The sequence below is a fragment of the Trichomycterus rosablanca genome, chromosome 16 (assembly GCF_030014385.1).
Source record: "Trichomycterus rosablanca isolate fTriRos1 chromosome 16, fTriRos1.hap1, whole genome shotgun sequence".
Classification (NCBI taxonomy): domain Eukaryota; kingdom Metazoa; phylum Chordata; class Actinopteri; order Siluriformes; family Trichomycteridae; genus Trichomycterus; species Trichomycterus rosablanca.
In genome coordinates, this window is record NC_086003.1 from 18694366 (window position 1) to 18711487 (window position 17122).

Below are 17122 nucleotides of genomic sequence, written 5' to 3' on the forward strand. Positions count from 1 at the left end.
TAAGCACTCTTTTAAAGAAAAAAACAAAAAAACATTGCTTTAACAAAAGAGCCATTATACCACTGGGGTTGCTGTGTGTTTTGTTTTTTCTTGCAATAGTAAACCTTCATCAAGGAAGCAGGCTAAACGTTAAAACAATATTTCCTCCATTCGAAGTCAACCAGACCATAGATGAGTATTCCAGAACTAAATCTACTGCTCCTAAACGTCCCAGTTCCAAAATATGCAATGGAAATTTAGACTGGGGTTCTTTTTTCCCTCCATGTTGGACTGTACAGCAGAAAGAATGAGAAACATAGGGAGGGAGAAATGAGGGCAAGAGTAAGCAAGGACAAGAAAAGAGGGAAAAAAAACCTCAACGATGTTGCAGTAAAACTCTGGGGGCTCCTGTGGATTTGGAATCCGGGCTCAGTGCCATAAATCAGTGTTTTCTCTGTTCTCTGCTTCTTTATAAACTGTGGGGCAGTGATAGAGGTGGCCCTGCTCAGCCTGGCTCTAAATCATTCACATGCTCTGATATTCCAGACACATGCCTTTACTTCAGATTGTGTTCTTCAATACTGAAGTAAACACACTATTTAAAATGATTACAAATTGGTTTTACTAAATAAAACAAAACAAAAAATTTATATATTTATAAAAAATAGCAAATAAACTGAAATTGTGCATTGAAATGTGCAGAAGTTTATTTCCTTTTAAGGAGTTTGTGCCAAACTCTGTGAAAGCATTGTCTATTAAAATTAGTCAAGTTTAAAATGAACAAAAGACTTAATTTAGGTGTGTCACTATTTACTGTATTTAATATTATAAAAAATTCAGGGAATCTGCAGAAATCTTAGTCTGTGTAAGCCAACTCTGGATACCACAGTTAAATTACATGTGTGTGCCATTCTAGATGGATTGCATAAGAAACCGTCATGCTACCCTAATAAATACAGCCACATGGGCTCTGGAATAGTTTGGAAAACCATTGTCACTTAACACAGTCCGTCACTGCATTACAAAACCTGACTATTTCACAAAGAGAAAGCCTTACATCATTTTTTTGCAGAATTCCTTCAAAGGACTTGAGCTCCTATCAGATGGACCAAAAGACTGTAAAAAGTGTGCTGAGGACAGTAGATTCCATATTACAGCTTGTTTTTGGGAAAAACAGACATTGAGTTCTCCGTGCCAAAAACAAAAAGGACCTTCTCAGGACATCTGTCATGTTATAAGGCTGCATCAGTACTCACAGCAAAGGTGACTTGCATGTTTGCGAAAACATTAATTGAGATTTTATAGAGACATACTGTATGCTGGCATCAATTGGCGTCTGTTCCTGGCAAGTCCATGTTTTTTTTTTTTTAGAAAGACAATGCAAGGCCACACTACTCTATTTTGCACATACTACAAGAGTGTAAGACCAGCTAGTTAAGTACTTAACTCACTAGTTGAGTACATAATGATTTAACACCATCAACAAAGATCAAACTCCCTTAAAGCCTTTTTGTAAGCAACCAGCAAAGCATCAACATGTAGTGCAATCCTCACCTCTTAGATCCCTGTTGAAGTCATGCAGCCTGCGCACTTCCAGCTCCAGCTTGTTTCTCATGGTCTTCTCCAGGGCTTCCCTCTTAGAGGAGGACTTGGACAGGTTCTCATAGGCCTCTGACACCATTTGGATCTCTATTTCCAGCTGCAAAGGAGAAAACCATAACAGCTTATGTTAAATCACTGCCCACTTGTTAAGTGTGGCAACTAAGCAAAAAAAGTTTAGAAAACATTTACCTTCTGCAGCTTGGACACCTTTTCCCCACAGACTTCCAACTCCTGCTTGAGCTGCCGATTCTCCTCATTAAGCATGTCCACCATCTGCTGGGCACGTGCTAGCATGGCATAGGGGTCATTCTGTAGTGAGTGGGGGTGTGGGTAGTGCTGCCCAGGACCAGGCTGCTGCTGCTGCTGTCCCTGTGGATGAAACTGGTGCTGGTGCAGATGGAAGCCCCTGGGTGCTGAGCCGTAGGGGTCATGAGGGAAGCCGTGAGGTCGCGGTTGAGGCGCAGGGTAAGGCGGGCCCAGCCCGTACGGATCACCCTGGTGGGAGCCTAGCCCCTGTGGACTCCGTGGCCCCATTGGGAATGGTGGCTCTCCCTGGTGGACCATGGGTGGAGAGGAATGGGAGGAAGCCAAGATGCTGCTGAGGGTGGACGACTGAGCTCGAGATAGGGAGCCTATAGAAGTGACGGAGGACGTAGGGCTGTGCTGATGGATGGGTCTTTGAGAGTGGCCTGAGCTCTCTTTATTGGAGCTGAAAGGAAAAGCAACCACAAACAGAGCCAAATTATTATCACACATAACTAATAGATATTAACTAGTAATAGAAGGATCAGAAACGGCCGATTTCTGGACAAAATATTGTCCCTAATTCCCAGGAGCTCTTGTTGTTGACAAAACACTGAACGTCAGTTTATAGCGTGACTCGTGTTTAGTTGAAGCAACTGTAAAATAAATGTTTGGGTGAAAACCTCTGCTTCGACAAAGTAGGTTCCTCTCAAAAACACCTCTTCATGTCAACATTCCTGTTTCTATGGAACCTAATAGAAAAACAGTCAGGCTGTAACTTGCATTTGTTGATTACTACAATTTGATGACATTCTTTTGCAGTGTGCCACTCTGTCTCTGTGGAAGATGAATTAAAGGAAAACAGGCAAAACTGGCTTTTCCTACAACGCCTGACAGCATGTTTAAGCAATTCTGGGAAGGGCAGGGGAAATCAATCCTTTTACAATACTTGGCTCTGCATACCACTTTCCTGGTAAACTGTATGTAACTAAAACAGTCATATCGTTTTAGCTTACATTAAGCATATTCTAAACCCTTTCTATTATTATTTAATAAATTACTCATCATCATTACTTCAAAAAAGTTGGAGGTATTTGACAATGTAGAATTTATAATATTTTTATGAAGGTGGAGCAGTGACTTGGTGGGTAGCACTGTGGCCTCACACCAAGAAGGTCCTGGGTCTCCCCCATGTTCTCCCTGTGTCTATGTGGTTTCGTCCAGGAGCTCCGGTTTTCTCCTACATTCCAAAGACTAGCAGTCAGGTTAATTGTGTGTGTGTGTGTGTGTGTTTGCCCTACGATGGACTGGCGACCTGTTCTGGGTGTTTCCTACCTTTCGCCCAGTGAATTAGACCCACCATGACCCTAAGCAGGATAAACATGCTAAAACAATGAACAAATGAATGTTTTATATAAATTAAAGTTAATCAAGGGGTTACTCGGGCCGCTCAGTAAAAACACACGCTGGAACCAGAGCTGGGATCTCGAATACATCGTATCAAATCTCAGCGCTGCCTGCCGGTTGTTGTGCCAAATTCTGACTCCTAGTGGAAACTAAACTCCCCATTCACACGTATATACACGTGTTTAGCAGAACACTGGCGTACTAGTCCATGCAGAGCAGGTATTCACTCTCTTCCAACTGTTAACAGGATCCAAGTGGACTGACCCATGACACTTCAGAGTCACCTTTATATGAGGGATCTTCAAAAAGTTTCTGCACTTTTATATTTTGGTTGGAAACCGTGAGGGTGGAAGGAGTAGTAATTGGTCGTGTCTGAGAGACTGAGAGAGAGCTTATAGTCCGGATTTAGCACCGCCTGATTTCCACCTTTTTGGATGCTCAAAGAAGCTTTAAGGGGAAGAAGACTTTCATGTGATGATGTAAAAGCAGAACCCTCGTACATTCTGCATAATTATATAAAAAAATGGAATACATACAATACAACACAACTTGGCTTTAGTATTTCAACCATAAATTTCCAAAACACATTTTTTCTTTTAAAAGGCACTCACCGGAAGGAGCCGTACTCAGGCGGTGGCTGGTAGCGCACATGAGGGATCTCAGCTCTGGTCTGCTGACCTGCAGCACGGTGATCTGGAAAGTAGTGTCCTGGATCCTGGTGTGGTGGATGATGATGCGGCTGTTTGTTTGGCGAGGGTAGGCCCTTAAAGGGATAATCTGGTGGTGGCCCCCGATGGGGCCCTGCTGGTTTGTAGTAGTCCCCTGCTGGCCCAGGGGGCTGGGGCATCTGGGGTGAGAGTGGCGCGCTGGTGACAGGAGCATGGGCCTTAACGCCGCTGGTGGCCAGCGACATTTGCATAAGCCTCTCACTTAGAGAGCGCACATGTCCTTGCTTTAGGTCCTTTAAGCCATCGTCCTGGTGCACTTTGGCCATGCTGAGCCGCTGCACTGCAGAACGGCCCTCAGGTGGACGTACCTTTCCATTGGTAACCCCGGTAACATAGAAAGCAGCACCCACTGTCGGGCCAAGCGGTGGCTGTGGCTGGTGGCCACGAAAATACTGTGACTGCACTTTGGCCACCTCATATGAGGGTAAGTCCTCCGGGTTTGGGCCCTGGCACCCGGCTCCTCCACTGCCTCCTGCTGCTCCTCCACCTACTCTTGGGTTCAGCTGCTTTTCCATGCCACTGTCTGCCTGAAGTTCCTGGCCCTGTGGCTCCTGCCTGGCATTGTGAGGAACCATGGAGTGCTCGTCTCCTGGACCCAGGAGCTGCTGCTGCTGTGTCTGTTGCTGCTGTTGTTGTTGCTGCAGCTGTTGCTGTTGTTGCTGCTGTTGTAAAGCAAGGTAGTTTCTACCATCGCTGTAGCGCATCTGCTCCTGCAGGAGTCGCTGCAGGACGGTGTGACCCCCGCCACTGGCGCTGTTCGAAGTCTCTTCGGAAACGGAGGCTGCCGCCCTCATTTCCAGCTCTCGTAGATCACCCACCTCATGGAAGGAAGAGCTACGCCCACGGTCGATGCCTTCTAGGAATCGAACCAGAAGCAATATATTTGTCAAAATCAGGTCTTGAGAAGGTGACGGCATAAAGACAAGACCATAACAATGACTAGATAAAGGAAACACACTTAAATGAGACCAAAGGTTTGCCTTAATACTTTAATATTCTTCATTAACCCTTTGATGAAAGGACGCCCAAAAGTAAGTACAAACCCCAACTGCCCCAAACTTTGAGCATTGACAACTGGGTAAAATGTCATGGTGTTAAACTAACTTTATTTATTTAATTAATTAATAATAAAATATTGATATATAATTGATAATAAATATTAATATTGATTTAGAGGCTGGAAGATTTATTCTTCATGGCCAAAATCCAATCATTAGGTTTTTTTCAGCTAGACAAGGTGTAATTGGATTTGACTGCTGTAATTGGAAAAAAATCATACCCAGTGTCAAGGCACTAAAGTCAACCCAGCAGACCCCTGAACCACAAACACCACTTAGAGCAACTCATCATTAACACATGCAGTGCAGAGCAGATAGCAGATCAACAATATATCCAAATCCAAAGCTTTAAACCAGCCCAACCTGAAAATATGAGCAAAGGACATTATAGATGTACATGTTGCAAAGTGTGATGCAAAGTCATAGTGAAGTGTTAAAGCATTCAACGCCATTCAGAGAAAACATCCAATCAGTCAGTGTTTTATCACTGCTTTACACTACTACTTTATACTACTAATACTACTTTATACTGCTTTATAACACCTCAACCACCAGTTCCACAAATTTTGAATAAATCAGTTCATTAAAAAGACAGCTGTACAAAGTCAACTGGTATGCCACTGTTGCATTTTGCTTATGTAGCATTGATTACTTGTTAATCATGATTGGATCATTTTATCTGTTGGCCTTGCACACTTTTCAGTCAAACCTTATATTCACACTGGCAGTAATTTTTAACTCAAATCACTCCTTGTTGTTTGATGCATGGCAAACTCTTAACCTTTTAATTAATAGCCCAAAGCTTTACCCACTAGGCCACCCCTGTCCCCCAGCTACTTCAGGCATCTAGCTGAAGAGTTCTCAAAAACTTACTTAAACTATATATAAAAAAATAAATGAGAAAACGCTTGAGTTACATTTGTGGGTGCATATACTTTGTGATGTTTTTTTTTTTTTCTTCATTAGATTACATTCATCTTATTCATCTGATTTTTACATTGTACCGTTAAATCTTTACCTGTTTCATCTTGCTGGATTGACCCAAATCAGGGCACCAATGGTTTCTGTGCCTAAAGTCTTTTCATATCGACAGCTCTACTTAAAAATGAACGGTGTCCAAGACAAATTGATTAATTTACCTTACTGCCAGTGTGAACAAAGGGTACAAAGATAATAAACAATCCCCAAAGTAGTGTAGGAGAACATAATACATCTATTACTTTCTGATATTCTTCGCATTCTCAAGGAGGATGAGGCTTTTTTCCGAAACATCTGTGGTAAATAAATAAATGTACATCAAGTCAAGAATGAGGGGCATCGGTGTACTCCTGCTTTTCAACAAAACAGTGGAGAAAAAGGAAGCACAGAGAGAGGGAAAATGCATTTCACAATGGTGCCCCCCATGGTGTTTAAAACAACAGAAACATATTTTATTTGTAGTGATGAATGAAACCATAGACCTACTGTACTTGTCAAACTGATTATTTAGGTTCATGAAAGTACTTGAAAGTTAGCATTTCCATAAACATTACTAGTTATAAACAAACTGTTGATTCGGCCCCTATGGATGTGCATGCTCCAACAAACAGATATTGTATGGTTTAACTTTTTAACTATTTTTCCTGTCCACCCATTCCACCTTGTATCTCTACTGTGGTCACTTACCTGTAAAGCTTCTCTGGCTGGCGTCTCAGCTCACTTTTGACCATTCATTGCGTTCCCATAGGCCCGGCTCACAGCTCTCCACGAGTTCTTCAGGACTCTTTTAAAATGATCCTCAGGCTCCCGAACACCCAGCCACTCTGCAACAGGAAGGCACTCTCACCAACTAGAACAATGGGGGTGGGGTCCATAGACATGCACAGGGCGCTTTCAGAATATTGAAGAGGGTGGGGGGTCAGGAATGCGGAATATATGGGGCTCACAGTGCACTCGTTTCCTGGCCATGACAGAACTAAAAAAGAAGTGCTCTTGTTTTTCCCCCCTGCAGCTGTGGTATTGAGCAGCATCTGAACTGACGCCAGTGGAGGAATGTCAACAGTCCGTGGTTGAGACTAGAGTGTTAGTAAGTAAGGCTGGTTGCAGATCAGCTGCTCAAAAAGGGAAAGCAGTGAGTGGGAGAAAGGCTGACTTCAAACACAGGATGTGAGGATGTGCATAGTTTAGAGGGGATTACTCAAGAGGATTTGAGCTGCTCTGAGCTAAATAATACATTTACCATGGTAACCATGTCCCACTCGAGTGAAGCCCAGTGCATGCTACTCAACTTTCAAAAACTTATCTAACAGTAATGTACCTTAAAATATGTAACTTAATCCATTGTGATCAGTCTTTTTAGGACTGTAGTGCCCACTGTGATCGGTCTTTTTAAAAGTTATTGTACTCTATAATTAGTCTAGAGTGAAATGCTGAGGCATATATAGAGCTGAAAGACGCTGCTGCTTCTTAAGAGCTGTGTTTCAAATATTATACTATTTACTAAGTAGTATGTGTTCGAGGGTTCTTCAAAAAGTTTCTGCACTTTTAAAACTGTAATTATTAAGAATTTCAAAAACAAATGACATCACTTTTCTACATAGTCACCTTCCGTTGGATTTTTCCCAGCGTCGTACCAACTTTTTAATGCCATCAGCAAAACATGTTTTTGGTTGAGCCCATGATGCACTGCTGTTTTACATCATCACATGAAAATCTTCTTCCCCTTAAAGCTTCTCTGAGTGGTCCAAAAAGGTGGAAATCAGATGGCGCTAAATCCAGACTATAAGCTCTCTCTCAGTCTCTCAGACACGACCAATTACTACTCCTCCCACCCTCACCGTTTCCAACAAAAATCTAAAAGTGCAGAAACTTTTTGAATATATATAAGATATATATAATATAGTAATGGCATATACAAAAAAACATTTGCCTCTAAAAGCATTTGGTATACAAATGCTTTACACATTAGGTAAATATGTTTAATATAACATATAAAGAAATATTCTACAGAATACATTTACCTTCCAACAACCCCTCCCGTGCCTGGCTTTCAACTGACTTGTACTACATGTGGATAACGGCCTCTGCCGATTAAAAAAAAGTTCCTACAGTAAATCTTGGCTGAAATAGTAAAAGCAAGTTGCCATTCAACATCAACAAAAATGGATCTTCAAGTCTTTGAGGCCTAACCACACAATCAGCTGAAGAGGAACGAGGCGTCGTTCTTCTCCTTCCCGAGCACCACAACAGCTCATTTAACTGCACTCACACATACACAGCACACAAGGATGATTCAGGCCGCATGAGTACATCTAATCATTCCCTAAACCCAGGAAAAATGACACCCAGATGGCTTGTCTCCCCACACCCTTGATGGCTGACATTAGAACTTGAAGTTCCTTGACTGATTCAGATAAACTGTTTATTCTGAAGCCAGAACTGCTCGAAGTGAATTTATGGAATCCGGCATTCCACAGAGTCCTTAGATAGGTCTCCATTATGCACATTCACAGCGGCTCTGAACCTGGAGCATTACGCTGGTAACAGTGCACTCACAGTTTAAGTACAGACCGACACATGGTGAGTGTCAGCCTTAGCACAGAGAACGACAAAAATGGGCGAGTGTTTACCCCTCTGGCTCCCAAGTGTTTAGACAGCTAGCCCGCTAATCTGACGCTCATGGACACAGATTTATGCCAGCAGTTTGCACAGGTTAAATCTATTTGCATTGGTAACATGATTAATTGGAAATTAGCAAAGTGCAAATTATTAAGTATATTTTGGATCTGGATTTTCCTTTCACTTAAGTTCGGTGGTGAAAAACTACTGTCTGCAAACTACTTACTCACTGTCTAAAAGAAATGTGGGTGCCAAATTTTGCTTCGTTTCTGTACTTTTGCCACTCCTGAATTTTGCCAATATAAATATTATTACATGTTTGAATCTATTTGCTCAAATTAGTCATTATATTTATATTTAAGACATTTCTTTATTTTAGATTCTTGTATTAAGCTGCAATCCAATTTCTGAGTAGCATCAGCCTAACATCTGAATGTCGGAATTGCTGTACAAAACAATCTACAATCTATCAGCCACATCAAGCAAAAACAAGGAAACACAAGAAAGCATTCTACAAAAGCAAACGTATCACTCACAAATGGGTAATATCCTCTTACAAAGATTCCTTAGATCCTTAAAATCTCCACTTAACAGTCAAACATGATTCCTCGACTGCTCTCTGTGTACGCGCTTTTTCCCTCTCACACACCCGGCTGCCGTTATGCTGATGTTCTACCTGCCGCATTCCTTAAGGTGTGGCACTGAGGACAGGTGAGTATGGAGCGGAGCCAGTAGGCTCCACACACCCTCATACCAATCCGCCGCTGTAACTGCTGCCACCACAAGCTTTTCCTCTCTATTCATATTACGTACAGGGCGTGAATGACATGCCTGTGGTATGATTGATATGCCGAAGGTTTCACTGGAATTTTATTCCCATATAAATCATCATTCAGCTGGACGTAGGATAAGTATTAAGGCCGTGCCAAATGATGCTAATAGTTTGTGTGTTGTACAGAAGTTTACAGTTTACGTGGTCCTAATGAATCATTTAGAGTTTTTACAATACCAAAAGTTTGCTAGTCAGAGGGAGTACCAGTAAAACAGGCTGACAATTCAATACAACAAATCCTGTTAAGCACAATTTGGAAAGGCTGGTATAACCCATGGTTTTAAAAGGTAGGGTACATTTTCCAGCCTGGACTGTGAATGACAAAATGCGAAAAGAACAGCTGTTTTAATACCTGATGATAATTAACCTGTTAACCAACAACTGTTTCAATTAATATTGCTGGTTAAAAATGTCATTAACTTCATTTACAGCGGCTGAAACTTGATTCCAGTTGACAGTGCAGCTTAACATATTTACAGTGTGGCTCGGTGGCTCAGTGAGTAGCACTGTCGCCTCACAGCAAGAAGACCCTGGGTTCGATTCCCAGGTGGATCGGTCCAGGTCCTTTCTGTGTGGAGTTTGCATGTTCTCCCTGTGTCTGTGTGGGTTTCCTCCCACAGTCCAAAGACATGCATGTGAGGTGAATTGGAAATACAAAATTGTCCATGACTGTGTTTGACATAACATGTGTGAACTGATGAATCATAAGCAGAAGAAAAAACTGCTTATAATCTTATAATAACTACACATGACAACTACATGTGGTCAGGAAGAGCCTAATATACCCAATGCATGTTTAATTAGCACTTGTGATGAAGTGTTCACTACCTACATTCATGGTTCTGCTCATGGTGTTTATGTTCTTTATGTTCTTGTACACTATGTTGTTAATGAAGCATGTGATGCATTTAATATTTTGATGGGATGCTGTAAGCTTGTTGGTCGGTAAACCATTGACTTACGAGCCGCTCAGGTGGCGCAGCGGTAAAAACACACGCTAACGCACCAGAGCTGGGATTTCAAATACATTGTACAGAATCTGGGCTGAGCGGCCACATAAACAACGGTTGGCCTGTTGTTCATATAGGTGGGGTATTAAGCCGGATAGGGACTCCTCGTAACTGATGCACTACGACCTCTGCTGGCTGATTGATGGTGCCTGCACAGAGGCGGGGAAAGAATGCGGATCGGGGTGTGTCTCTCAGTACACAAGGCTGATTCGCATATATTCACTCGCCTAGTGTGGGTGACAAAATGCATACGGCTGCTGCCCTTGGTCAGAGGGGGCATGGGTTTGCTTCGTTCTCCTCTAATTAGAGCGGGGGTCGGCATTTGTGGAGGCAATTGCACATGCTAAAAAGTCGGGAGAAAAAAGGGGAGAAAATGCATAAGCAAAATATTTTTTTAAAACCATTGACTTACGTTGTTTGGTTATCGGTTAAAAGAAATTGGAAAATTTTACATTCTTAGTTTTTAAGTCATCCGTTTAAGCAGAATTGGTTTATTGTTGTTTTCTTAAAAGAAAAGTAGTTTATTAGGACATAAAAATTATTCATAGTTTAATAATAGTCATTAATGCAGAAATTCCAGATGCGTTTTACTTTTCTAGCCAACTGTCAAACAGACAAAGCCATTTGAAACTGCCCCCGAACAGAACCTCCACCTGCTGGGAACGGTAACGGAAACTAATCTGCAGGCAGGTGACAGAGATGAAGAGCTAAGATAAGCCAAGCACCTGGCCCGTCTCTAAATCAGCCAGTAGTCACTTAAACTTAATGTTCTCAATAGCCGACCCTGCTTACTCAAGCCAGTAAGTAAGATCTGAGCCAAAAACAATATGTGCACTGAAGACAGGTGTAGGCTAATGTCGACATTCGCTCCAATGATCAGAAAAAGACAGGAAAAACAGACCCAAAAACGGCCACACAAGCAGAAAGAGAGAGTGACAGAGAGCCAGCAGCACGGAAGAGATGCCAAGAGCTCAGGACAAGTCCAAAAGCCAAAAGAACAGAGGCCACACTACTTCCTCTGGAAAACCCATGACAATAAATCAGCCACGACAGGGGGGTTAAAAAGTTCCAGGCTGTAAAGAAAGATTTCTTGGATTGGATTAAATTTAAATACTTGAACTGAAAAACATTCATGTACCAGTGCACATTTGGTTAAGGTTTTAACCTGACCAGAACTAAAGTGGCCTGGTTCTTACATGGAACCACAGGACACCCAGAATGGGCACCAATCCAACTGGAAGATCACAAGTATATTTATTTTTCTCACTTACACCTAGTGGCCAATTAGAGTATTAGATCTATGAGAGTGTTTTAGAGGTGGCAGGAAATGCCAACATGCCAAACTACATCCACACTACTGTCCCCAGATTGCTAAAACCATGTGGCACCAACAATAGCCACTGTACTACTGTGCCTCTATAGTGCCTGAAGAATGGCAAATGCATTTATTCTTTTATGTCCTGATGAGAGTGACAGAGAATCTAGAAAATACACTCTGGACAGGGTGCCAGTCATAAGCTAATCTAAGTACTGGCAAGTTTTAAGGGGGGGCTAAAAGGAACCCATGTAAGCACCATGCAAGCACCAAACCCTATGAATTGGCTATTTTACTATTATAATTTATCCCTGAATATTAGCTTCAGGTTTGTGATTTTTAGCGGTGTTTATAATTTATTTGAATGCTACGTTCTATTTTCCAGGTCCAGGACGCTTGAATGGTAACCAGAGTTGTGTAAATATTTATGCTTCATGCACAAGTTTCCCAGGGCCCCATGCAGACAGTGTTTATTCTAGTAATACAGCAGGAATGTGGTCCAGTGTAGGCTCAGTTCTGGAGCTGGCACCAAGTCAAAAGCTTATGAGTAGCATCACCTGACAATACAGTCTCACTCCAGGCCGATCACATAAGATACACTGCAGGTTCTTTGTGCTGTTAAGATTTGTTTTGTTATTGCTTTGTATCCAAGATCAGAGCAGTGTGTTTTTAAAAGAAAGCTGGATAGTGTTAAAGAAAGCCTAAAACGAACATTTTATTCCAACAAAAATGATGATGAGTAGAATTATACATCATATACAGTATAAGTAAAATGGCATAGACATGGCATTTATCTGCCTGGCTTTAGCTTTATTAACATGACCACGTGCTATACATGTGTCTAAATATGCAATTTAGAAATGCCACCATGTTCCACTGACATTCTCAATTTGCATGCTGGCTAATCTGTAAATAAAATATGTTAACTTGACTGTGTTTATGCAGATATGGGTATCAAATAATTTGTATATCATACATTTACTGGTTATGTAGAACTTCCCAAACCAGTCACAGAAAAAAATTATATTTATGATGCCAAAGCATACATTTTTCCATCCATTTTTAACATTTACAACTTTTTAGCTTTGAAAATCAAGTAAAGAGTCATTCTAGGTTTTCACTACAGAGTGTGTACCCTTCATAGGGTCTGGGCCAGAGGGATGATCACTTTAGAATGAACTACAACCGCTATGTAGCACCTAGCTCATGATTTGGAACTTGCCCAGGTTAGCAGAAAGTAGGCTGGCTAACAACTCACAAGTGAAAGTAATTCACATTATATTACCAACAATCAATTAAAGTAGCCAAACAAGTCAAAATTTACCCTAATGACCATAATTTCATCAATATAACAATAGTATATAAAAACATTTAAACTCACTAATGCTAATTAGCTTAGCCAGCACGAGTTATGGGTAGAAATGAGTCGTTTCAGGATTAGTCTTATTGACATCCTTTTATCATTAGCAATTTGTTCAAACACAGTCAACAAATAAAATTAAACAATAACATTTTGTATGTAACAAAAGGACACAGCCAGAAAGCTGACAGCTGGCAGACCAGCAGGTTGGCATCCTGCTAATAAACTGCTCATACTGGTCATGAATACAAACAGGGGGTATTTCAATACTGGCACCTTGACTTGCATCAATAAATGATAAATGATATTTATTTAATAATAGCCAAACAGTAAACAGGGTGTATATACAGTGCTGCAGCTTTTGCCCCTTCCAAACTTCAAATCAAATTTATACATGATTATTTTCTGTATTAAAGGAAAAGAGTTATCCAACACAAACCGGCCCGGTGTGAAAAAGTAATTACCCCCTAATTTAAAAACATTTCGCGCCGCAATTTGCAGTAGCCAATAGCAATGGTAATGATTAACTGGTTTACCGATAACCAACAAACAAACCATTGTTTTATTAATGCTACCAGTTTCATTTAAATGCATTTCTAACAGCTGATGATTGATTTTAACTGAGTGAGTTCAGAGAGTTCACTTTAGTGTGCATACACTAGCTCATTTAGAGAAAAAGCACTGCCGTTCTAATCAAAACAAACTTTTTTTTTAAGTATTATGTTATTTAAATCATGACCGACAGAACTATGAAACTATAAAATCACAAACAGAACCGTTTTGCATTACTATGGAGTCTGACTGCATGTTAAACTTTCTACATTATGTTATTTGTTTACAAAAATGAACTGGGTATTTGCATCATGACCCGTTTTATTATAACTACACTAATAAGAAAAAGCTTTGATTTACAGGCTGTATTTTAATTAAATTTGGATATCAACAGCATTCTGAATGTTGAAACAATTCTGTTCACACGGTTTACAGTCATCATACTGTTCTACATTACTGCCACTTTTACTATGTTTTCCATTAAATGAAGTATACAGATGTGTTGATATGAAACTTGCTGGTTATTGGTTAACCATTGGTGAATGAAAGTCGGTTATTTATTAAATGAAATTTTGCAAATTTGCATCCCTACACTGCAGTGAAAGAATCTACCACCAAAGCTTTTTTTTTCATTGAGTCATTTGGATGTGGACATGCTCTTGTGTTTTGTGCTTCGTTGTTTTGTTGGATAACTCAACTGAATTTAAGCTTCATATCAGACTAATGATTTGATTTTTCTTTAGAATTTTCTTTTGTGCATTTCATGTTTCCTCAGGTTTTCTTGGTCTTATATAAAATTTTATTTAAACAAATTAAACAAATGTAAACAAGTTCAGGAGTTTGTATAATGCTGTTTATGTTTTCAACTAATTTACCACAAAAACATACATGTGAAGCCATCAAAATGAGTTAAGCCATTTAAAAAAATAATGTTGTTGAGTTTAAGGGTATTTTAATGGCAGAAAAGTGCAGTACTGTGATCCTTATGGTATGGAAACAGTTATTGTAATAAAACTGCAGCTTGATTATGCATGCACATGTATAGCTCCACAGCCACGTCCAAAAAAATTGTATTACAGCACATTCAGCTGGCATTTATGTGGTCTTGCAGTACAGTGACTCAGTGGCCAGTCATTTAATGACTCAATCTAACGAATACAAACAAAGAGTCTTTCTATTCCTGCAAGTGAAAATTCTCAAAGAGTGGTGCATTGTGCAGCTGAAGAAATGATACAATACAAACCACAGTGTTTGGTGTTAACATCAAATATAACATTTAAACAATGTAACTTTAATAACATTTAAGTATTTAAAGTCAATAAAGCAATAAAGTTTGCAAGAAATGAATCATTTATCATTAATCTTGTCTTTATACAAGATCAAGACATTCAAGACATACAGTGTATCACAAAAGTGAGTACACCCCTCACATTTCTGCAAATATTTCATTATATCTTTTCATGGGACAACACTATAGACATGAAACTTGGATAGAACTTAGAGTAGTCAGTGTACAGCTTGTATAGCAGTGTAGATTTACTGTCTTCTGAAAATAACTCAACACACAGCCATTAATGTCTAAATAGCTGGCAACATAAGTGAGTACACCCCACAGTGAACATGTCCAAATTGTGCCCAAAGTGTCAATATTTTGTGTGACCACCATTATTATCCAGCACTGCCTTAACCCTCCTGGGCATGGAATTCACCAGAGCTGCACTGGTTGCTACTGGAATCCTCTTCCACTCCTCCATGATGACATCACGGAGCTGGTGGATGTTAGACACCTTGAACTCCTCCACCTTCCACTTGAGGATGCGCCACAGGTGCTCAATTGGGTTTAGTCCATCACCTTTACCTTTAGCTTCCTCAGCAAGGCAGTTGTCATCTTGGAGGTTGTGTTTGGGGTCGTTATCCTGTTGGAAAACTGCCATGAGGCCCAGTTTTCGAAGGGAGGGGATCATGCTCTGTTTCAGAATGTCACAGTACATGTTGGAATTCATGTTTCCCTCAATGAACCGCAGCTCCCCAGTGCCAGCAACACTCATGCAGCCCAAGACCATGATGCTACCACCACCATGCTTGACTGTAGGCAAGATACAGTTGTCTTGGTACTTCTCACCAGGGCGCCGCCACACATGCTGGACACCATCTGAGCCAAACAAGTTTATCTTGGTCTCGTCAGACCACAGGGCATTCCAGTAATCCATGTTCTTGGACTGCTTGTCTTCAGCAAACTGTTTGCTGGCTTTCTTGTGCGTCAGCTTCCTTCTGGGATGACGACCATGCAGACCGAGTTGATGCAGTATGTTGCGTATGGTCTGAGCACTGACAGGCTGACCTCCCACGTCTTCAACCTCTGCAGCAATGCTGGCAGCACTCATGTGTCTATTTTTTAAAGCCAACCTCTGGATATGACGCCGAACACGTGGACTCAACTTCTTTGGTCGACCCTGGCGAAGCCTGTTCCGAGTGGAACCTGTCCTGGAAAACCGCTGTATGACCTTGGCCACCATGCTGTAGCTCAGTTTCAGGGTGTTAGCAATCTTCTTATAGCCCAGGCCATCTTTGTGGAGAGCAACAATTCTATTTCTCACATCCTCAGAGAGTTCTTTGCCATGAGGTGCCATGTTGAATATCCAGTGGCCAGTATGAGAGAATTGTACCCAAAACACCAAATTTAACAGCCCTGCTCCCCATTTACACCTGGGACCTTGACACATGACACCAGGGAGGGACAACGACACATTTGGGCACAATTCGGACATGTTCACTGTGGGGTGTACTCACTTATGTTGCCAGCTATTTAGACATTAATGGCTGTGTGTTGAGTTATTTTCAGAAGACAGTAAATCTACACTGCTATACAAGCTGTACACTGACTACTCTAAGTTATATCCAAGTTTCATGTCTATAGTGTTGTCCCATGAAAAGATATAATGAAATATTTGCAGAAATGTGAGGGGTGTACTCACTTTTGTGATACACTGTAGGTGAACCCTTGGCTCTGCCTTTGACTTAGCATTTTCAAACCTAATGTGTCTTTTAAACTATTCGTTTGTAGATTTAGTAGAGTGTTTTAAGTCACTTTTTTTTACTGCATCATTCAGCCTCTGTTAAGTTTTAAGTGTTTGAGTACATTTTTTTCTCAAGAACTGCAAACTGTTTAGGTCCTGAGGCAGTAAACAGCCCTAATACATATTGTTTCCTCCATCCTACTTCACAGTCCAGATGATTTGTTAGTGTTTGTTGGCGCCCTTTTTTATTTTAATGTCATGTCATATGGTATTTCTGCCTTCCTTCCTTCAAACACTTTCAAAACCAATTCCTTGTGTTGATGGCCGGCAAGGTTGGTAGTTCTGCCAATTCGAACTTACGAAAGCAACTCTGCTGTGCCACCCAAACGCCTAGAAGGTTGTTCTTGCTGTTTTTGTTCTAA

General features: G+C 40.9%; 1 protein-coding gene across 1 annotated transcript in view; it reads right to left on the bottom strand.

Annotated features, from left to right (window-relative positions):
* The window catches only part of amot (angiomotin), a 42759-nt gene that overhangs the window by 15000 nt on the left and 10637 nt on the right, over positions 1-17122 (bottom strand). Inside the window, exons 2-5 of the mRNA XM_063011015.1 lie at positions 6683-6819; positions 3843-4815; positions 1771-2290; positions 1534-1678 (exon numbers count right to left, since the gene is read on the bottom strand). Coding sequence (XP_062867085.1) covers positions 1534-1678; positions 1771-2290; positions 3843-4753 — 1576 coding nt within the window. The 5' untranslated portion in view covers positions 4754-4815; positions 6683-6819. The remainder of the gene's footprint in view (positions 1-1533; positions 1679-1770; positions 2291-3842; positions 4816-6682; positions 6820-17122) is intronic.